Source organism: Notechis scutatus, chromosome 3, assembly GCF_049901735.1.
Source record: "Notechis scutatus isolate UNSWTSFEM ecotype Mainland chromosome 3, rNotScu1.2, whole genome shotgun sequence".
Classification (NCBI taxonomy): Eukaryota; Metazoa; Chordata; class Lepidosauria; order Squamata; family Elapidae; genus Notechis; species Notechis scutatus.
In genome coordinates this window covers 51,723,133-51,747,277 of record NC_142011.1, presented here as the reverse complement: position 1 = coordinate 51,747,277, position 24,145 = coordinate 51,723,133, and the positions used below count along the sequence as shown (strand labels likewise).

Below are 24,145 nucleotides of genomic sequence, written 5' to 3'. Positions count from 1 at the left end.
AGTGACTTTATGTACTCCTGAAAACTACATTTTGAATGTGTGCGTTAGAAGCTTACTATATTTATCCTCAGCACCGCAAGGCAGAACTATAATGTCCTGCTTATAGGGAATTGAAGTGTTGAGAAAGTACAAGCTGGGATCAAGGTTTTGCATTCATTTAAACACTATTTATTATATTTGTACAGTATCTTTCTTTTCAAAGTCGCTTTAGTGCATTCTTTCAGTAAACCAATGACGTACTTGGGCTAAGCTAGTTACTGGTTTCCATGTTACCCAGCAACATTCATAGCTACTATATCTTCTTTTTAAAAATGTATATGTCAAATGATTTAATTTAATAGTGTTTGATGGCAAAATAGATTTACACTCAGGCAATTCTGTTCTGAAATTTTTTTTCAGTTGCCACATAACAGAAATGACTGTTTTGATGATTACATGGCTGTAATTATTCAAAGCCAAGGACAGCTTTGTATTCTCCCACTAAGGAAGAAATAATTTAGTAGATGGTTGTCTTTTACTTAGATCATCTACTAAAGTGTCTGTCTATATTAAAGTAGTTAGTAGGAGGAACAAACCCTAAAATAAAATCTGCAGCACTAATATATTTGCTTTATGTGAATTATCCTTATTTTTAGTGGCAAAGAAGCTGTTGTTTAGCTTTCTTCAGGGTGTAAGGGTAATTCTGGTACATTTAAATAAATGGGCATTCTTCATCTGAATAGTGGACCCTTATCTTAGATATGACATTTTGTTGTGACTTCTATTTAATTAGTAATAGCTGCACTGTGGTGGGGTTTTCAGTGATTTTCAACATCCAGTCTTTTTCCCAAAGGATTTCAGAAGTGCATACATAATTTTTGCAAATTAATTTTGGAAAACTGTAAGTATTATCGATTAACAAGCATTTCAGATATATCCTGTCTTTCTAAGCACAGACCTAGGCTAACACAGAGATGCTTGGATGGAAAATCATATTTGAATTTTATTTACACCCCCCCCTTTTATTTACAATTAAAAATTTATGGTACTCTTTCATGGTAACACGTGTAATTTTCAAAACAGATATCTGCTTACCTGCATGCCACAAATACGGACTCCAAGGGAGGCTGATGTACTTTGTTCACATTTCTTTATTTGACGTGCTTTCTTCTCCTCTGATGCATCATCACCATGCTGCCTGGTTCCCATTTTTAAATCCAGAATGCATGGGTATTTATATTTGGATACAACATTTTCTAGCAACAGAAATTCTGGATGTACTAGTTAAAGAAATCAGTATTTTACTTAGGTGTACTTTGCAGTTTTCCATTGGTTTCTATGCTTAACTTTTTGTTTCAATTTCAGCACATTTATCATGAGAAATGGGTCTCAGAGCTATCTGTCCATCATTTTCCATCCCTGGCCAAGGTCAATAGAATATTTCTTCTTAGAGAGGTCAACAATCAATGTATGTACATTGAAGGATAGTTTTAATTACAAGGTTGAGCTTCCAGATACTACTAGAATGTGAGTATCATGGTTCATTGAATACAATTTCTAAGTGCATAGTCTTTTTTTAAAATTATACCTGAAAATACTTTCAGCACAAATTCAAATTTTGTGTGTGTCTCTGTATAACTTTCTAGTGGAAATACAATATTTAAAATATTGTGGAATCTGGATTATAAGAATCCAAAACTCTGAGTTGTTGCATATCAAATACAAACAGTGAAACTCAAAAATATATGAGATGCAAATTTGGTTTCCTGCAAATGTTTACTAAATAGGTTATGGCAACACTTTTGTTATAGGAATATCTAGAAATAAGATGTATAAACAAGATTAACACTGTTAATTCTTATTATACTGGAGATACATAGCTGCCTTTCTGATAATTGTTAAATGCTAAATAAATTAAAATCTGCATTTTTCCTATTGTAGACAAATCCAGATCAAAATAGTGAGACTAAGCTTCATCAAGTTTAGTGTGTACATTGCTGCAATCTTGGTCCCCCCTGAAATACTTGTTTAAACTTAATTTAGACTTAAGGTGTCATTTTTGTCATTAACATATTACAGTTAAACTTTTGATAAACTGTGTCTTTTGTGTTTATACTTGTAACAGCAGCAGCCTTTAAAAAGTACAAATTATCCATTATAAATGTGTACTGTAATGTTCAGCTAATTCAGAAAAAAAGATACGATGAGGTTTATTCTCCTTATACTTGGAAGACATGCGATTTAGATGCTGTTTGTGACAGTGCAATCCCCAAGGATTAAAGCTGTTATTTGCCTCTTGGTTCCCATTGGTATCCTCCATAAGTGATGATACATCTTGGTGGTACTGAAGATCTGTCTGCAGTCGTGTGTTCCCATGGCAGCTAGACACAAAGGAATCTGATTAGCTTATTGTCTGGAAGGAAAAAATTAACCACTATACATCTCAGCATATATACATATTTCTACATCCTTGTAATGTCAGCAGGATTTTAGACCTAGTATTAAACCCATGAAGCCAGAAGTAAGATTATGCAAGTCCACAATTCAGACTGCAGTCTGACAGAGCCATTTGGTACATTGTTTAGAAGTAAGCCTTACTGAGTTCAGTCTGACTTATTCTTAAAAATGTGGGCACTAAACTGCAATCTTCATTATGAGACAGAATGCTCAGGATTGTAACCTACCCGGTGTTAATAATTGTAGCACTATTTACATATATGTAATGCACACAGTTATCAGTTAGTCATGACCAGCAAGCAGTTTTCTGATTAACGAATATAGGGAAACTTTATTTTATAGTTTAAGAACAGCACAACCAACCAACATTTTAATTGAGAATAAATCCCCCAAATTGTGCAAATAATTCAGACTTAGTCCACTTTTATCTAAAAGAAAAATGTTTGTGAGCTTAACATGTCTCTTCCCTCCCTCTTGCCAATAAAAGAAGATTAGATAGACCATCTGCCTCAATTACTATATTGGTGAAGTTAAGCAGCTTATTCTGTCCAAGGGCAGCCTCAAGGTGTGTAAAATCTGTTCGACTTTGTCATCTATTATCTTAGAAGACTTAGATGGAAATCAAGTACAGTATCTGGGCTGGAAATAGAAGCAATGCAAGCAGGAGTGTGATTGGCAATGGAGGATTAGGTACAATATAAATCTAACTGATCATTTAAAAATATTCATGCTAGTACAGTTTTCTGGCAAGTCAAAATAATTGGATAATCCTAGAACTCATTTGTGGGGCAAGGCCCATACATAAATGTGGGATTTGTGTTAGTAATTTACTGGATGGAAACCAGAAAATTAAGCTTTCTTCTTTTGTATTGCATTGCTGGCTTTTTGTACTGCTTACCTGCTTTCAGTGACATTTGTGAATGGGTTGTGATTCCATTTGACAAATGTGTGATCATTCTTGCTAGTTTTTGCTTGATTGAGTTTCTGCCATATTGTCATTGAACACTCCTTTGGGGTGTTATCCAAGGAATTGTGATTATCTGTGTGTGGACAGGCTACAAGATTCAGATCTCCCATGTTGTCCTTCTTGAGATATACAGATATTACACCTTTAAGTGGAAAAATAAATTCCATCAACCTGGAAGAATTAATATGTAAATTCACATAAAATCTGGTACAATCCCAGATTTCTTTTTCTAATTTAACAAATGTTCACTGCTAATTTGAGAACCTCCACATTCAGAGCAAATAAAATAAACTGCATTTCATCATACAAAGTTAAACTGCAGTTAAACTTGCAACAGGATGCAGTGATGATTATAATATTGAATGATTTTAAAAGATCAGAAACAGATTCATGTAAAGAAAGATAAGCAATGACAAGTATTAATTATGTCTATGTAATACAGCTACATAAGAGAAACAATAAGTCTCTTATTACAAATTTCTAAGGAATGCAATTAAGAGAATGCTTCAGCCCTCAAGCCTCCCATCAAATTCTGGTAGGTCTTTGTGGAAACAAGATGTTGGATTATGTAACCTTTGATCAGATCACAGCTGAACTCTTATTATTTGCTCGACATTTATTCCAAACCATGTTTATATGAGACTTTATAGAGAAGTACAGAGATGGCTTTAAAGAAAACTGATTGATTAAATGCCATCAAGTCAGGGTCAGCTTCTAGTGACCTCATATTTTTCTCTATCACAATTTCTCCCTAACCTGGTCCTACAGATCTTTCAAAAATACACCCATTGCCATTGTAACTGAATCCATCTACTTTTCTTTTTCACAGCAACAAAATGTGATCAGAGAAAGAACAACAAAATAGCAGAAGAGAATAATAGAGTTGGAAGGGACACTGGAGTCACTCCAGTCCAACCCTCCATTCAAGCAGGAGACCCTGGCCTATACCATTTCAGACAAATGGCTCTCCAGTCTCTTCTTAAACACCTCAATGGATGGAGCTTCCACAACTTCTGAAGACAAGCCATTCCACTGGTTAATTGTTCTCATTGTTAGAAAGATTTTCCTTAATTCTAGGTTGGTTCTCTCCTTGATTAGTTTACACCCATTGCTATTTGTCCTGCCTTCAGATGCTTTGGAGAATAGGTTGACCCATTCTTCTTTCTGGCAGTCCCTCAAATATTGGAACACTGCTATCATGTCACCCCTAGTCTTTCTTTACACTAGACTAAACCCAATCCCTACAATAGTTTTCCATATGTTTTAGCCAACTTCCTTAGGTTGGCACTTGCACATGAGTAGTTTGTGGTCCACAGTCAGTATCTGACCATATTTTTAATGCTATAACTGAGTTGCTATATCTTCTTTTAATGATAGTCCATATACAGGCATTGTTTCGTTGTGTGAAGAAGTATTAATTAAGAAGTCATTACACACAGAAATTGATAATTAGTTCTCTTGCTTCATCTCCTGCAGAAACTATTAGGAAAACATTAACTTAGCCCAGGAAAACAAGAAGTATGAGAAAGAAAGTCAAGACTGCTTTGCCTCGATTCTCTTTGATATGAGAGGTAGAGAAGAAGAAATACTGACAGGACTTCAAGATTCTATTATTATAGCCTATATCAGTAAAATAGTGTCCCCTGTATTTTATGTAGTGCCTTTTTCCTGACCTAGGTTATCCTGAAGGGCTGAAAGATATATGTTATTTTGGTATGTTGCCATTCCTTTAAAATATGTGGAGATGTCAACTATGGATGGGGGATAATTAGTCTCTGACTGCTCTCCATGTTTATATTGATCCAAAATTCTTGGTATGTACTCAAGCTCCTGAGTTACAGGAGGCTAACAAGAAAATTATATGTTCCAATGGCCTGATCCCTGTGTGGGATGTCAAAATTGCCCCCTAAAGTAGAGAATAAGGATATAAGTTAAATTACCAGTCAACTGGAATAACCCTCTGTCTTTCCTTCCTTCCATTTTTTCCCCATTCAACATGATTCCATGTCCTCCAACTTGGGTAAGGAGAGGAATCTATAGAAATCTTGGCAAGAAAACTTTGTCTGCATTCTGTCTTGTCTTCACAGTATCAAAAGAGATGAGAGAAATTAACTATAAAGTCTTCACAGGTTAAGGCTAAGATAGACAGACAGACAGGTAGAGAGATGATAGAGAGATAGATAAAGAGATAGATATTGAGAAATAATTACCATAAATTAAATTAAAATATATTATATCTCACTAAATATTGGAAAATGCTAGTATACTTGCTTAATTTGTTATCCATGTTTTCCTGAAAATAAGACTGGGCCTTATATTATTTTTTGCTCCAAAAAACACATTAAGGCTTATTTTTTGGTTAGGTCTTATTTTCAGGCAAATACGGTACTAAATGTATCCGTCTGGCTAACAATCTTAAATGGGGTTTATTTTTGGGGTAGGGCTTATATTATGAGCATCCTAAAAAATTATGCTAGGGCTTATTTTCTGATCGGGTCTTATTATCAGGGAAACTGTTGACTGGAGAATACAAAATCCTTTACAATTAAACCAAACTTGTTCTACATAGCTCTAATTCCAGGACTGACCTCTGTAAAAGACAAGTTATGACTATCCTATTCAGCATCCTATTCCTACATTTCAAATTGATTCCAGTGCCCATTCCATAGGAATTCTGAAACAAATTTGATTAGAAGCTTCATATTTATACACAGTCTTTCCCTTGAGCTTCACTATTGAGTAGTAAGAGAGCATGAAGTGCCTTTAATTTCCCCAGGTGAGATAATCATCTTTGGAAATCAAATCAAATCCAAATCAGGCAAAGAAGAAGATTACTTTAAGATTTGATTTCACCCCAATGTAAGTTGGGATTAAAAAGTAGTATAGCCATATTATCTAGTCTTAACCTTTCCTTTAGCTATCTAGAGTGGTGCTTTGCTTGTTCTAAAATAGAACAAGCTCTTTTTCACATTGCCACATATGTGACATTTGAGTAATCTGCCTTGCCCTAAAATAATACACCATGGAAAGCAAAAATGGGAGCTGCCAATTACTAAGAAAGTAGAACTTGTTGTTGAAATATTTTAGAAGAAATAGGAACAAACATGACACAATCAAATTAGAATATGTTTATATCATTTTTTAAATGTGGAAGGCTCAGAAGTAATGGGTAAAGGACTTGTATTATCCTCAATACTGTTTGCTTGGGCAGTAATTGCAAATTAAGTACTTGTTTCACTTGTAATGTTGGCCATAAACCAAGAAAAATTCTAAAAGTTATTTTATTAACCCCACTGTCAGAATGTAGAATACATAATCTTTACATTGCGACATATGTTATATGTTTTTTTACCTTAAAAAGAGCACCCATATTTATTCTTACAACTCTACTATTTATTAAACTGTTATCTTGCCTTTATTACTTTATAAATAACTCAAGGCAGCAAACATATGTAACACTCCTTCCTCCTCTTATTTTCCCTGTGAAATGAACTGAGATGAGAGTGACTGGCTTAAAGTCCCCAAACTAGTTTTCATGCCTAAGGCAGAACTAGAACTCACAGTGTCCTGGTTTCTAGGCCAGCACCTTAACCATTACACCAAACTGGCTCTCCAAACTCCACATTTTATTTATTTATATTTATTTGTTTGTTTTGTTAAGCATGTTTTAGATAACAGATATCATTAGAAACATGATTATGAGTACATGAAATGGGTACGAATAAAAGGGGACATTAGGACAGGGACGGTGGGCACATTGGTGCTCTTATGCATGCCCTTTACAGACCTCTTAGGAATGGGGTGAGGACAGTCTAAGGTTAAAGTTTTGAGGGTTTTGGGAAGAGACCACAGAGCCAGGTAATGCATTCCAAACACTGACAACTCTGTTGCTTAGGTCGTATTTTCTGCAATCGAGTTTGGAGCGGTTAATCTTAAGTATGTATCTACTGTGTGCTAGTGTATTGTTGTGGTTGAAGCTGAAGTAGTCATTGACAGGCAGGACATCATAGCAGATAATTTAATGTACTATGCTTAGGTCAGACCAAAGGCAGTGTAGTTCTAAGTTGTGTAAGCCCAAAATTTCAAATCTGGTGGTATAAGGTATTCTGTTGTGAGCAGAAGAGTGAGCAGAAGAATGGGAATAGTGCAAGCAAAAATTATATTAATAAAGAAGGATATTTGTAGCTCGGCTGAAATGAAAATTGTTATGTATTTAGCACTTGACAGCAGTTCTCCTTCTGGTCCGCCGCCTGAGCGGGAGCGCCGAACGCTCCCATTGGCTGATGCCGTTTGACAGCCGGCTATAAAAGGGAACTGTCAAACGGCATCAGCTGTCGCCGCCAGCTGGCTGTCAGATTGCATCTGAAGCCGCGGCGACCCTTTATTCCCTGAATAAAGTTGTTAGCGTTATCCTGGCTCCGTCTCCCTTCTGTAACTGCCGCTCTACAACACTGGCGACGAGGGCGGGATGCAGTAAAGACATCCAGGCGAAACAATTGAGCCGAAGTCACACAGAGAAAGAGCTGAAGCCGCTAAGTGCCGAGTGAAGTCACCGCCGCCGGCGCTCTACAAAAAAGCGCGAACTTCAAAGCTCCGCAGCTGAGGAGCCGAACGCCGCTGACAGACGCTGCTGAAACGCTTTTTTAAAAGCGACCGCTGAATTTTTCCTCACCTAGCACACCCACTGTTATCGTTCAAATGGCATCTACGCCGACCTTCCCACATTTCCAGCCCGGAACAGAAACTTGGGAATCCTACATTAACAGATTCGAATGTTTTTTAAATGCTATAGACTTGTCTAGGGCTACAGACCTCAGGAAAAGGTCTTATTTTTTAAGTTTTTGTGGGGCTACAGTTTTCGACACTGCCTCAGCATTAGTGTCACCACGACCCATTAAGTCTATTCCCTGGGAAGAGCTGAAGGATATTTTAGCCAACCATTATTCCCCCAAACCCTCTCAGATAGCTAGGAGGCTAGCCTTTAGGAGAAGGGTTCAAGCTGAGGGAGAAACCGTAAGCCAATATATGGCAGCCCTAAGATCTGCTGCCATCCACTGTGGGTTCAGGGACTACCTTGATGATATGCTACTTGACCAAGTTGTTGGGGGGGGTTAGGGATCTGAAGCTGCAACGTAGGTTATTAGCCAAGAAAGATCTCAACCTAGCCCTAGCCATAGAAGAAGCTCAAGTTGCTGAGCTATCAGAAGTGTCTGCAGCTGAGATTCAAGGTACTTCCATTAGACAAGGGCTGGCTACAGTCCACTACGATGAAGCCTCCCAGGAGGAAATAGAAGAGCCATTAGAAATAAATCGCCTCACACGCCCTAGAGCACCTTTAGCTCCACCAAGGAGAAACAACAGCCAGTTCACCAAACAACAACCCCCTTGTTTGAGTTGTGGGGGAAACCACCCTAGAGCCAATTGCAGATTCAGAAATGCTATTTGTCTGAACTGCCAGAAGCAAGGGCATATAGCCAGAGTTTGTCAAGCTGAACAAGCCCCTGTCCCAAGATCTCGAACCTCTGCCTCTTTCCAAAGGCAAGTAAAAAGCTGCTACACTTGTTATCACGCAGGCAGCGTCTCCACTAACCCTAACAAAATAAGCGTTTCTCTTCTTTTAGAAGGTAAACCCTGCCATATGGAGGTGGACACCGGGTCAACCCTCTCCATCATTGCATGGTCCACGTTAAAGAAGATGCTGCCTTCGTTCCCAAGGAGGAAGCTGACCACCTGCCACCTGAATCTTCGGGACTACCAGGGAAGGACCATCCCCGTCCTGGGTAAGGGAAGATTCCTTATTCAATTCCAAAACTTTAGAGGTTACTTGCCACTGGTAGTTGTTGATGGTGCCCTGCCTAGTCTGCTGGGACTGGATTGGTTCCCTGCCCTGGGGCTTAGCATAACAGGGATTCACACTGTCAGAAACTCTGAAGTTGATGCCCTTTTTAACGACTACGCTGATGTCTTCAGCAGTGACCTGGGCTGTTATACAGGCACCCCCATATCCTTCAATGTGGGTCCACAAGCCACCCCAGTCCGTTTGAAACCTCGAAGAGTTCCCTTCGCCATTAGGCCCAAATTAGACGCAGAGCTGGACAAACTCATAAATCAAGGAGTTTTAGAACAGGTAGACTTTGCAAGGTGGGAGACTCCCATAGTTACACCTTTAAAAAAGGATGGCAGTGTGAGAATTTGCGCGGACTATAAGACGTCCATCAACCGTTTCCTTCAAGTTAGCACATACCCAGTACCGGTTATTCAACACCTGCTTCACACATTTGAGCCAGGCCTAGTCTTTGCTAAATTGGACATGTCCCAGGCATACCAACAATTCCCTGTGGACCAACAAACAGCTGACCTTCAAACCATAGTAACACACAGGGGCGCTTTTAGATGTAAACGTTTACAGTTTGGGGTCAGCGTAGCCCCTGGCATATTCCAATCACTCATGGAAAGAATCCTCCAGGGCCTACCCGGGGTGGTCCCATACTTTGATGACATTTTAGTATCGGCCTCCAGCAAGTCACAGTTGTTACTCAGGGTTAGGTCTGTCCTTGACAGGTTTAGACTAAATGGGCTCAAATTGAAAAAAGAAAAATGCACCATAGCTACCAGTCAAGTAGACTTCCTGGGTTATTGAATTGATTCCTCTGGAATTCACCCTATTGAAAGCAAAGTCAGAGCCATTCACGATGCACCCACGCCTTCTAACAAGGTAGCACTACAGGCCTTTTTAGGGCTTTTAAACTTCTATGCTTCCTTCTTACCCCACAAAGCCTCTGTAGCTGAGCCCCTGCATAGGCTCCTAGACAAGAATGTCCCCTGGCACTGGGGGCAGATAGAAGCCAACGCTTTCCGAGCAGTGAAGTCCCTATTGACTTCAAACGCAGTTCTAGTGCAATTTAGCAAGGACTTGCCCTAGTACTCGCAGCTGATGCCTCACCTTTTGGGATAGGAGCAGTTCTAAGCCACAGACTTTCAAATGGATCAGAGGCACCCATTGCCTACTTTTCTAGGACATTCTCTCCTGCTGAGAGAAACTACAGCCAGATCGATAAGGAGGCTTTGGCTGCTGTAGCTGCTGTAAAAAGTTCCATGAGTTTCTCTATGGCCATTTTTTTGAACTGGTAACAGACCACAAACCTCTTTTAGGACTGTTAGCTGGGGACAAGCAAACCCCACAGGTACTTTCCCCAAGAATGACCAGATGGACTCTTTTTTTGGCCGCTTATTCATATACCTTGATCCATCGCCCCGGAATAAACCTGAGCCACGCAGATGCCCTCAGCAGATGCCCCCTACCTACGCCAGTCGAGGACCCAGCTCCCATCCACGCAATCTTCGAGTGCACGGGACTGGACCTCCCAGTTTCAGCTGGGGATGTTGCTGCACACTCAAAAAAAGACCCATTGATTTCGCAAATCCTGGACTGGGTGGGAAGGGGGTGGCCGGATATACAATTTGCCCCTGAGTTAATTCCCTTTAGGACCTGCAAGCAGGAGTTGTCTGAAATTCAGGGCTGCCTGTTGTGGGGGACAAGGGTAGTCATTCCTGCCTCCTTGCAAGAACCAGTTCTAAGGGCACTGCACGAGGGACATCCGGGCATGGTGAGGATGAAGGCCTTGGCCCGAAGCTACGTTTGGTGGCCTGGACTAGATGCCCAAATTACCAGTTGGGTCAACGCATGCCAGGCCTGCCAGGCGACAAGGGCAGCTCCACCCACAGCCACAGCCACCAGGTGGGAGGACGCGGGGGCACCCTGGGCCAGGGTTCACATTGACCTAGCTGGTCCCATGATGGGAAAGACATTCTTGGTGGTTGTGGACTCATTTTCTAAATGGACCGAAGTGGCCATGCTGACTTCCACCACAACGCAAGCCATCACAAGGGTTCTGACCCAGCTGTTTGCTACGCATGGACTGCCAGACACCCTGGTGTCAGACAACGGGCCTCAGTTCAGCTCAAATGAGTTTGCCATCTTCGCAGCCAACCTTGGCATCAGACACGCACTCACAGCACCCTTTCACCCTGCTAGTAATGGGTTGGCAGAGAGGGCCGTTAGATCAGCCAAGGAAGTTTTAGCCAAGCTGAGCATGGCAGACTGGCACTCCAAGTTATCCACGTACCTGCTCACACAGCATGCCACACCATGCCCCACCACCAACAAGTCACCTGCTGAACTTTTAATGGGCAGGCGACTCAGGACAACCCTGGACAGGTTGCACCCCTACTACGCCTCCAGCACACCCCTGGCATCTGACAGCCATACCAGGGGTTTTGCCCTGCAGGACCTGGTATATGCCAGGAACTATGCAGGGCAACCATTATGGCTGCCAGGGCAGATAGTTTCTGTTACAGGGCCCAGGTCTTACAAAGTTCTCCTGGAAGATGGGAGAACCTGGAGAAGGCACATCGACCAACTCCGGAGACGCTGGACCTCGCCCGCCGCCGAGAGCCTAGGCAACCCGCCGCCGAGCTACCCGGTCTACTCGCCACCTGCCGCAGCCGCCCCACAGCACTACCCGGTCTACCAGAGGCCCGACTTTCCAGCCAACTATCCACCGCGCGTAGACTTACCAGAGCAGCCGCTAGATGACAGGTCCGGAACAGCCATCGACCCTCCACAGACACCTGGCACCGCAGAAGGCAAGAAGGACTGTGCTGCAGCTGCCCAGCCTCCAGAACCGCGGAGGTCCGGTCGCGAACGAAGACCGCCATTGCGATTTATGGACTGCGCATGCGCGCGACCAGGGGGAAGGAGTGTTATGTATTTAGCACTTGACAGCAGTTCTCCTTCTGGTCCGCCGCCTGAGCGGGAGCGCCGAACGCTCCCATTGGCTGATGCCGTTTGACAGCCGGCTATAAAAGGGAGCTGTCAAACGGCATCAGCTGTCGCCGCTAGCTGGCTGTCAGATTGCATCTGAAGCCACGGCGACCCTTTATTCCCTGAATAAAGTTGTTAGCGTTATCCTGGCTCCGTCTCCCTTCTGTAACCGCCGCTCTACAACAAAAATTATATTCAAAAATTATATTCTTTGTCCAAAGATGAAACAAAATTAACAAAGCAAAAGAAGAAAGGGGGTGATGGAAGAGGTCAGACTACTTGTACAGATTAAATTACGACTTTGTGCATAAAGAAATAGCTTCCTAGAATTTCTAATAAAAGAATAAGGCCAAATATTTTATCCTTCTGATTGAGATTATAAGTGCATTAATCTATTTTTGCAGTGAACAGAATATTGCAGATACTTTAAAATTATGGCATGTTCTTAAAATTATATTCTTTTATTTTTATTCGGTAATGCTTGGCTTGTTAAAAGTTCCATCAAAGCACCCATCTACAAAATTCAGACAAGTTAAAAAGAGACATTAATACTGTACTCACTTCTAAGTCTCCTCTCTATGCCAAACCCCTATTGATGAAACCTAGGCATTGCCATTGACTGTGGCTAGTGGTATCTTTATTTTTTTAGCCTCTATGATAGCACAGGAATTGTCAGTCAATCAACCAGGCACTCATGAGAGTATTCAGTTCCATCTTTCTTCCATGCATTTTTTCCTGTTCCTTTCCCCAAACATGGTCAGCATTCTACAGCTAATGAGAATGCCTTGTCCTTATTAGCTCATCATGTCCTCCACACAACTAAGAGGTTCTATATTTCTTTTATTTCTGAAAATCTTCAGGATCATCCAGCAGTGTCCATGGGAGGGGATAAAATTGACAAGATGGTAAGTCTTGCTTCTTTTGAACTTGAACACATTATTCCCACCCCCCACTGCAAGCGTTTTGATATTTCTCTCTTGTGCCACTGGAACCATTAGAAGTCTGTTCTGATATCTGATCTTCAGAAACAGAGAAAATAATAATCTAATAGAAGAAAATATAGTCACTCAGAGCTGAGCTACGGAGTCTTTGGTACACTCTGGGATTGGTTGTTATTTTGCTGATGCTTCATTACCCAGCTAGGTAATCATTATCAGTATCTTCATTATCTAGTCAGGTAATGAAATGTCTACAAGAAAATAATCTCAGAAAGCATCTAGAACTTCACATAATAATAATCCTTCTGACACTTGCCTTGAACACAGTATGTTTTGTTATGTTTTGTTACAAAATGCATGTTTGGTTTTTGGATTAGTTATTGAATGAATTAAGCCATTGTGGTCTTGAAAACCATATTGATGGCTCAGTATAATAACAGAAAACAGAAAACAGGGACCTTGGAGGTCTTCCAGTCCAGCCCTCTGCTCAAGAAAACCCGATACTTTTTCAGACAAATGGTTGTCCAATCTCTTCTTAAAAACTTCCAATGTGGGAGCACCTTTGAGGCAAATTGTTCCATTGATTAATTACTCTGTCAGAAAATTTCTCCTTTGTTCTAGGTTGGTTCTCTTCTTGATTAATTTTTATCCATTGCTTCTTGTTCTGCCTTCTTTGCAGAATAGGTTGACCCCTTCTTTGTGGCAGCCCCTTAGATATTGGAACAATGCTACCGGTATCATATCACCCTTGCTCCTTCTTTTAATTAGACATATCCAATTCATGCAACTATTGTTCATATGTTTTAGCCTCCAGTCCCCTAAATCAGCTTTCTTGCTCTTCACTGCACTCTTTCTAGAGTCTCAATATCTTTCTTATATTGTGAGGACCAAAACCGGACATATAGTATATGTAATACCCCGCCAAAAATGACTTAGCCAACAAACCACAGTTGATCAAAACCATGGTTAAATAAGTAGCTACCCTCCAAGTCTGTTTCAATTATGTAACGTTGCATCAGTAAGTTAGGATTTGGGTTTAATGGCTTTTTAAGACATAAAATTGCTGCCATTTGAAAATGAGATAAATACCTACGGTGAGAATGGGACAAGTATGTGCCATTATATATCCCAAGGGTTCAGTAGGAAAAGGAATTAATCTTAATGTGCACAGTCTGAAAGTTTTCAAAAAACAATTTCTCTCCCAGTTGGATAGTGCCAGAAGCTTGCAAACACTGTTTCAATAAAGAATTTGGGGCTGTATGTCTAGGTAAGCTTTAGATCTTTACATTCAATTTAGGTCTGCTACAGATTTATTCTGTACTGTTAAAATCACCTGCTGTGGTAGACAAAGAAACTGCGGCTTCTCCCACTGATTCTTCTATCAATCCTTTCTTCCAAGCTGCTAAAAAGCAAAATTGGAAACAAGATTGGAAGGGGGAAATGGCTAAGGAACGAGTGAGAGAAATCACGGTTATTCAGTCTTTTCTCACTTTCAAAAGGCACAGGACTTATTTTACATCATGACAAGGCCAGTCTAATTTTGAAAAGAAAAAAAACAACTTAGTGATTTATTCCCCGTAATAAACAGTGCTCTGTAATTCTATATTTCAGCCATGCTTCTCCTGTTGACTTAAATGGGGCTCACATGGCTGAGGTGTCAGACACCCTTTGACATATTTATGCCATTCCTGATAAAGTCTGGCGGGGACACAATTGCAGGTCATAGTCTCAAATGACAGATTACTTTTGAGCATAGCTGGTGGATAAGGCATCTTTGACCTTTTGATGACACATCAATGATAGTGAGCCATCTTCTCAAGGATATTGCAGATTCTACTTAGTAAGCATAACATTTTCAATTCTAGCTCTGCTTCCTCTCAGCTTCCTCTTACTGAGAGTCTTATATAGCATTGTTCTTTGATAGGCAGCCCCCCCCCCCCAGAAACATGAGCTACCTGAAGCAATGTCTGAATAATTCTAGGTTTTAGATGGGGAAGTCAGGACAAAGCAAAGTTGCCAACTGATTATTTTTAATCTCAAGCTATACCTTTTTTACACACACACACACACACACACACACACACAGAGAGAGAGAGAGAGAGAGAGAGAACACTCACACACACATATAGAGAGAGACCCTGAATACCGTTCACAAAGTGGAGATTGCTAGAATCTGTAGCTGAAGCTTTTCGAGGGACAGAAGTAAGGGGATAACTTTAGAATCAACAAGTTATTAAGGTAGTTTGCAAACCAAACATACCCACAGATTCTAAATGTAGAGGTTGTGATGGAATATGAAATGTTTTCATTCCAAAATTCAGCATGAACAATTGACATTCTTGTCTTATACCAGAGGATTCCAAGGAATATATCCAAAATTCATTTAAAACTGCATAGCAAAAAAGTTGCTGCATAGCAGCGTTTTCTTACTTTACTAACGTTTTTTTTTGCTTGTATTTAACATTCATTATATTTTTCCTAGCTCAGAGGTCTCAAGATGTCTTAAACACCTGTTCTCACCTCCTGGAAAATCTGGATGCTGTTCCATTTTTTCATCTGTTTAAATAAGACCAGGGAAAATACAAGAGTATATCTGAAAGATATATCTATATCTCATCTAGCACCTGGTATCCGTATTGCAGTCCTAAATTTATAAAAATGAAGAAAAAATGTGTGAAACAAGGGGTTTCTGTGTATCAAAGGGTTTTGGTGTGATAATGTATAAATTTCACTGTCAGATTTAATCCCCTTAGTCTTTGGATCATATGGCATCAAAGTAGAGCTTTTCATATATTCCTCCTCTTATGGCAGGCATGCTGAATCAGCTTCCTCTTAGTACCTAAAAATGCTTGCTCTATGTACCCAAAGAGACAGGAGAAGGCCATTCTGACTCATGAATCAAGCTGCCTATTTTTGTGCGTTATCTAAAAATGGGGACAGATTCAATCCTGAATTGTCAGGTAGAGAGACACATTTCATAGCTAAAGCAAAACAATTTAAAAATAAGCCTAATTTATGAACTGAAATAGAATGACAAGTACAGGAAGGGCTCTGAAAAACCAAGCCAGACTGAAAGTCTTAAGGCTGCAATAAATGCTGGCTGGTGTTTTTTAAAAAATTATTATTATTATTAGTTTTTGGAAAGAGGGAAGATCGTTTTATTAATCAACTATAAACCAGCAGAAAAACCAGAATGCAAATGATATGAATGTGTTAGCCTAAAAGAATGGATTCTTCGTATGTTCTATGAGATACAGAAGTTGCTTTCCAATTGCTTGTTTTGAAAAGAAACATTTTGAGGTCTCTAATAGGTAAGGGACACCATAAGAACATTTCCTGCATATTTTTTGCTTGACCCAGAGGGTGGTAACTGAGTAGAAAAGAACTAAACAAGTGGCCCTTCCCTTGTTGTTCAACTTCCAAATTGTTTGAAGGAAGGGCTCATGCTACTGTTAGCTGATGGGAAAAATTCAAAATCCATAACATTAGGACCAAGTAAAATGTTGCAAAGTTACAAGTTTTGGATACTGCAGGACAGCTCATCAGTCCAATGAAGAGAGACCATAAAACCAGAATTTTTTTTTCTTATGCTGCGGTTTCTACACTGTGATAACCCTTAATATAGTTGGATTTTAAATAGTATCTTGGGAAAGATTAATGACTGTGTTTAGTAAACTATGAATTTTGGTTAAGTGATTTTGTTTTTTCAACAGGCTATGGCCTATCTTGATACGATAATCTTTCTACTGGCTTACAGTATAGCCGGTTTTTGTGTGTGTAGTGCCTGTGACTCTCAAAATGACTTGAGATAACTAAATTAGAATATGCTAATTTGAAAGACTAATTGTTCAGTTAATGGCCACTGTCATTGGAAAAGTGGATACATTATGCAATTGCCACTTATTCCAAATAAATAATCATAACTTCTTGTCCTATGCAAAGGAAATCTACTGGGGTTGTGTCTAATGCTCCCATGAAGCCAATGGGAATCACTGGAGGACAATTGCAAACTGGTAAAACTTTTGGCCACCTTCAAGCATTTGGTTTCCCCACATTTTAGGTGTACTTGAAGATGGTTGCATGCCAAATATGTATCTTCCTATCTTCCTTCCTTTCACAGAAAAGAAAAGAGAAAAGACGTAGACCAGGTGGTCTATAGTCCTTAAAGTAAACTTCAGCTTTCTATATTAAAATCCTAGGGATAAGCTAAGCTAAAGTAATCTTCAGTTTTCTATATGATGAAAATTCTAGGGATAAGATAGCAAAAGTGGGAAGAAAAATCCTGACATCACGATCCATATTTGGAAGGTACTGTGTTGATACTATGGAAAAAGCCATTTAGGTAAAATGAGAATTGAAAAAGGCTTGCAAATAAAACAATGTGCCAGATTCCAATTAGCCTGTTGCAGCATAAACAGCCAAGACTCTCATTGCATCAACATGAATGATATATATGACTATAGAATCCATCAACATATGCAACATAGTTTCAGCACATTTATTTATTTCAGGGCTCAAACTGTTTTGCTTTGAACATGGCAATGGCAGACAGAAGAAAATATTTACAGAAGGTATCAGGTTAGAAACATCTCAGCAATTCTTAGAAGCTGTTTTGCTATACCTCTGCTCCTGGATAAATAGGCACATTTATTTATTGCCATGTGCAATATAAACATGAACAAAAACTAGTTGAAAATAGGTCTAATCTCATAATGAGCGCGAAACTAGACAAGTAATTTTGGGAGAGAAGATGTTGCCCAAAGGAAGGCATTTGTTTCAAAGTTGTCTAATTTATACTGAAATGAATTAAAAGACAGTTTTATCTGGAAGTAGCCTTCTGAAATAGTGCTAGCTTGTAGTAGACTTAATTTGTGGTAGCTGGGCAACATTTTATAAAGTGATATCATTACATAATGGCTCTTAAACTACCTCAAAACCTCCAGGAGTTATAAATATATGCAACTCTATAAAAATATCTAACTCCATAACTCCACTGGTGAATCCATGCCAAAAATATAAAGCTATTTCTACTGACGTTTAGCCTGACCTTTAGTTTTCTAGGAAAGCGTTCAGATTTTTTCAAAGGTGATGTCTAAAGATATGTTGATACCAGGCCAGATGAAGGGTTTTTTTGGGGTGGCATGGCCTAAAAAATTATAGGGGGCTAGTCAGTGGAATTTGTATTTCATTCTAGTATTCCGAATTAGGAATTCCATTGCCATGTTTGTAGGAAAACTAGACCCGTAATATAAAGGTATTGAATGACAGTCATGTACAAAATTATGAAAACCCGTTCTTTCATATTTTTAGTTTCAAACAGCTGCCTGAAGAAACTTTCTAGTTCCCCAAAAAATTATTTATGAATTATCACTCCATCCTGCCATTTGAAGAATCTACTTCTGTGAAAGTGCTTCAACCTATTTAAAATGGCAACATTTTATGTGAATTCCTGTGATGTTTTTTGCAGGCATGAAATGCTTTCTTGCTAAAAAGTAAAAGCTATATACTGAAACTACAAAGTTTTGTTTCTTTTTTTGCCCACTAAAAAGTAGTTGCCTTTGATTGTAATTACAAGGATACCTTTGAATGCATTTTGCATGATATACGGTATCTGTGAAAGATTCATATAATCGAGCTGTTGATTAATAACATTTGTAGAACAAGCTTGGGTGAATTTATCTGCCATTGGGTATAAAACTTTCTTCTTCTACACTAGTAGCCAGCCAAAAATAGCAGTGGGACAACAAAAGAAGATGGGAAGAAAAATGCTACTTTTTATAGAGGCCTACCATACCTATGCTGCAAAAATTCAGATAATCATTAGATAATAGCAAAAAAAAAAAAAGTTTTTCTGTGCAGTTTTTGTTGTTATCTAAAGTCTCATTTGGACTCCTACAGGCCAAATGTGGTAGCTCTACTATAGAGACTTGGACTTCAGACAACTTTTGGGAGCTAGCACTTATGAAAGACTTCTTCATTTCATAGGTGTTTTTTTTTTTTTTTTTTTGCAATATTATAGAGAGAAAGAGATTATTATTATTTTAATACAAGCAACGCCTGTAAGCAATGCCATTATTTTTCAAGGGAAAATGAGCCATCTTGATGTTTTCATGTTAATGGTAAAAGAATGAAATAAGAGGTGATTGTATATTCTATTGAGCTCAGACAAGAACTCTTAAAATGCAGGCATTCTTGTAAAACAGCTCTCGGCTGGAAAAATGCCAACTCAGCCCCAGGGGGACAATTTTATGTTTAAATCTTGCCTCTTAGAAAGAAATGGCGTGGGAAGGGCTTTAATTGGGTCAGCCTGTCTTCCATTGCTTCACAGCTAGGATAGACTGAATGACAAGTGAAGCACTGTGCAGTCTGAATACATATTGAATGGGGGAATATTTTTGGTTGAAGCAGTGATATTTCTTATTACATAATTCATACCAATGTATTTGTTTCCTATCGCATTTTGAAAATTATTGACTGCAAGCTCTTTTTGTATCTCAAAATGAAATTTCTTCTTACGCAAATGGGCTTGTTACAAATTCTGGGTCTGCATGAATTCAATTTAACAAAATTATACAAAATTTCACTATTGATTTGAAGTGACCTGTGTTTAGTTTATGGCTTTATTGATCTGGTTTGTACTTTATGTTTTGTTTTCCAGATTTTACAGTTTATGAAGTAGTCAGGGTCCTAGTACGGCTTCAGCAAAATGTAATGATATAATGAAAAGTATTTCTACAGAAAATATTAATATCTAACAGGCAATCTTTCAGAAACTCTGATTCCCAGTCAGAGCAAACCTAAAGGCTCATCAGGCCAACATAAGTCATTTTTTTTTTAATCTTTCCGTGTGAAAACTGACTAGATTGATAGCTGAATCTTACTTCCACATCGGAAACAAGATTCAGACAGGAAATTTAGGCCTAGAAATAGCAAATAAGGCAGAGAAGTTAAAGAACTGTCTTAACATAATCATAGTCCTAAATCTTGGTAATTCTATTAATATATTCTCCTAAAACTTGAAGTTATGAATAGAAGTTGATGAATAGACGAAGTTAGGAAGGCAGCCCCCTACATAATACCGGTACATTACAATCATTCAAATAATTACCATGCAATGAATTTATCCCAATTTCTACTGTTTTAAAGCTTATTTGTATTCCGTTTCTCTGTTGTTTGTATCCTACTATTTCTCTAAGGAACCTATGACTAAATGCAAAGAGATCTTCCCACAGTATTCCTGATGAAAAGACACTTGGGCCAAGAGATTATGAAATACTGAAACAGGTGCTACTTCTTTGGAACTTCAGTTCCAGATATCAGCATCAAAATTAGACAAGATGTCTAGACTAGTATTGTGTATCTGATATCCCAGCGTTTCATTTTATGTGTTCTTTTTCACACCAGGAAATGGGCAAGGATGAATATCATCTGATTTAACTAACTTAAAGTTTATTGTATTTTTGTTTGCCATCCCCTCTTGGTTTTATTTACAAAACGTTGAATATTGGCTTATTTTTCTAAGACAACTAAAAGCCCCACAACATCAAAGAGATACATAAGGGTGGTTCCAGTCCAAGATCATTGCGCCCCTCACATATGGAATGGGTAATGATCAAAATCAGAATGGGAGCATTTCTGCAATTTAAGTCCTTTCCAGTCAAGTTTTTACAATAACAAAATGATTTAAAACAAATCAAATTATAATGAATAATAAGCTATGCAAAAAATACTCCCCTGCCCCACAAATCCTATTGTTAATCAGCTTTAGGTTTGGTTCTTTTTTCCTTTATTTTCAGTTCAGGAGACATCATCTCATTATGGAAGGTATAATATGCACAGATGGCTTCTTTACATCAAATCAAACCATGATAAAATCCAAATGGGCTAACTTACAAACACATGGGGACTTTGGAGATCTTGTCTATTACCATAGTAGTAAATTGGCTTTTTCTTCTGTTTCTGTATTGGAAAAGAACCGTCTTTTGTTTCTCCTTTCTTTGATGGGTTTTCAAAGTTTATAACACCCCCACTTCCCCAAGTTGTGATATAAAAGTGATAAAACTTTCTAACCATCTGAGTTTGTAATCACAACTGCAACTAGCTTTTAACTGGCAGGTGTTTGTTCATCTGAAGCATTAAGCAACATTGGCGATAAAGACATTGAAGTATTCCCCGCTGCCCCTCATCTATTAATCCAGCCATACCAAATCTAATGAGAATCACCAATATCAAACCTTATCTTAAAATAACTTCAGTGAAATTATTTCCTGGACAATTGGACAACACAATCCATGGTATCATGTATTATTTCAAACAACAAAGTAATTCATTCCCTCACTTTCAGCATCATTTAAAAGAGTCACTTTTCATCTCTAATTCGTAAGAGTACCAAAATGGATTTTGTAATCCTTCTGTTTTCTTACTCTTTGCAAGCCTTCTTATTAGGAAGGCAGATTACCTAAACATTGGCATGTGCCATTCTCCATCACATATTCATTTTTCTCTGCATATAACATATTTATATTTGCAGATTCTTAGATACAGTTCCACTGAAAGTTGGAAGGTGTTTCCAGATGTGAGGTACTCAAAGAACAAGTGGAGACAGAAATATGAAAAAATGATAAATGCTGTTTGGACATCCATAATATTTAGTAACCAAGGCAGGACAACTGTTTCCAGTGAGAGTTTTATAGAGCAACCTGAATCGCAAGATCATCTTGCCTTACACATTCCAAGAAAGACACAACAATTACTTTTTTTGCTCCTGTCTCAGATTTCATTCTTTCCTTCCACAAGTTGCTAACAACTGCCGTGTATATTTTAATGGCCTTGAACAACATATCATTTACTGTGCGACAGGATCTAGTAACTTCACTTCTTTCCTGGCAATTGGAGCAGAAGGGGTGATATTTCTGATATATATTTTTTATAAGCATCATTTGCTACCCTTAACCTCTCACTATTAACCTTGCAACATGGCGTATGTTACATTTATTCAGAATCTACTGGCCCTTATTTCCAAACTTGTGCATTCACGATTTGAATCTTAGCCCTACCTTTGTAATGAGGAGTGAACTGTTTCATTGCTGTTGGAAGAGCTTCATAGAACCATTGCTCCTGAGAGACAAGTGGCTTACAGACAGTGCAGTCATCATACTTCATCATGCTCATATGTCCTCCAACCTGGTGGATGAATGGTTCTAGCAGGATTTCTTTCCTGGTTTCCCCGATATCCAGATTATTCTGCACCACCATGATGTAACCAGAGATACTGGAGTCTTTTTCTGTCGGCTGTTGCTGGGTTTCAAATGGAGGAGCCACTGTATAACTAGGATCAGAACGTTTCTTGAGGTTTTTATGCCAGCATATGAACTTGGCTATGAAGCATATATGCCCCTTGGCAGTTCAATAATCCTTCCAGGACTTTTCTGCACCCCAGAGTATAAATTCAACAGCTGAAGGGAAAAGAAAAGAAAAAAGCACATGGCATTACTCCTTCTCCAATAACACACCCACTTATCCACTCCCTAGTGCACTTGTTACAGCATGTAACATTTAGTACTCTGGCCCATAACTTTGCACATGTTAAATGGATGTATTCCTAACTTTGGGAAAAGGTTAAGGTATTTTCTGGGATTCCAGGTCTGAAAGACCCAAATGGATTCTAATTAGATTGCATAGATAGGAGTGTCTGAGTAAAAAGATAAGGAAAGTTAAACTAAAAGAGCTATCAGGCTAAAATAGCTTATCTAGCAGTCTAATTGGACATCCCAACAGCCATCTAACACTAACTTATTAATAAGGGGTCCCTTCTCTCTTCTTGTTAAAGAGAATCCAGGTTGAGGAAAAAATATGCTCAATTTGTTTATCCCAAAGCTGCTCCCAACTGGCTTTTCAACCTTCATTCATGGAGCCCTGGAGCAGAATGTTCCCTACCAAGAAGGTTATTAATATTGCTCTGTGAATAGTAGTCTCTGGGCTTTAACAATATAGTCTTAGTAAAAGGGATATTCACACTTCCTTCAGGGAATCATTTTACCATTACACTATCCATCTTTCCAAAAGACACTTGAGATCAGAACATTCCCTACTTCAGCACTAGGACTTGGGGAGGGGGTTACATCAGGGCATTTTATTTTTTTATTTTTTATTATTTTGTTCAAATAAATTAATTATTAAGTTTTGATGTGACTTCAGAAGAAAAGAAGAAAAAAACTACAGTTGTACCTCCATGTTAACAGATATAAAACTCCTTTAAAGAAAGATAGAGGCAGAGGAGGTAGGTTTTGACCTCCCCTCACTTCTTGTAGCTCACTTTACAAAGATTCAAGATTCATCTTTTACCTTGTGGTGATTATACCACAGATATTCATAACAGTTCCTCTATGACTGACAACCTACTCAATTTTGGTAGAGTCCCTCTCTTTTGCACACATCACAACACAAAGATTGGGTTGGCATTTCAGGTTATAATGTAGTTTTAAGGACTCTCACTGACAGAGATGGTTGTGGCCTACTCAACAACCTAAACAAGATTTAGTGCAATATGTGAACACAGTTAAAGTTATGCAATAGGTCAGGATGTAAAGCTAGGGGCATAAGAAACAATATTGTATTGCTATCTTTCAAAGTACCTAAGGCATAGCCAATAAAGACTGTGATCATACCCTACATATATTGTGATTTTCTGACAAAGGACAGTAGAAAACAGGAGACACTGTAACATGACGTGACTTGTCTTATACTAAATTCTGGATAGAACTCTGAAGAAAATCAATAGAACCAGGTGGGATCATGGTACCTGCATCTTCATCTGACTCAGGGTCTGGAATAGCAGCAGTATGTCTTCTGGCTCCATATTATCACATTACAGTAGTTTTCAGGCTGTTCAAGCCTTTTTTTTTTTTGTAAATTTTATTGGTTTTTTAAAACAAACATGAACAAACAAAACATAAAAACATCAAACTTTCTTCCGTAAGT

The 24,145-nt window shown here is 38.8% G+C and overlaps 1 protein-coding gene across 2 annotated transcripts in view; it reads right to left on the bottom strand.

Moving 5' to 3' along the window:
- The window catches only part of IP6K3 (inositol hexakisphosphate kinase 3), a 38,350-nt gene that overhangs the window by 1,814 nt on the left and 12,391 nt on the right, over window positions 1-24,145 (bottom strand). The window contains exons 2-6 of one of the 2 annotated variants that reach the window (XM_087959851.1): window positions 22,222-22,620; window positions 5,344-5,539; window positions 3,335-3,545; window positions 2,182-2,360; window positions 1,075-1,250 (exon numbers count right to left, since the gene is read on the bottom strand). In XM_087959851.1, the coding sequence (XP_087815977.1) occupies window positions 1,075-1,250; window positions 2,182-2,360; window positions 3,335-3,545; window positions 5,344-5,401 (624 nt within the window). In that variant the 5' untranslated portion in view covers window positions 5,402-5,539; window positions 22,222-22,620. The remainder of the gene's footprint in view (window positions 1-1,074; window positions 1,251-2,181; window positions 2,361-3,334; window positions 3,546-5,343; window positions 5,540-22,221; window positions 22,621-24,145) is intronic. The other variant, XM_026680393.2, reaches the window with a different exon arrangement.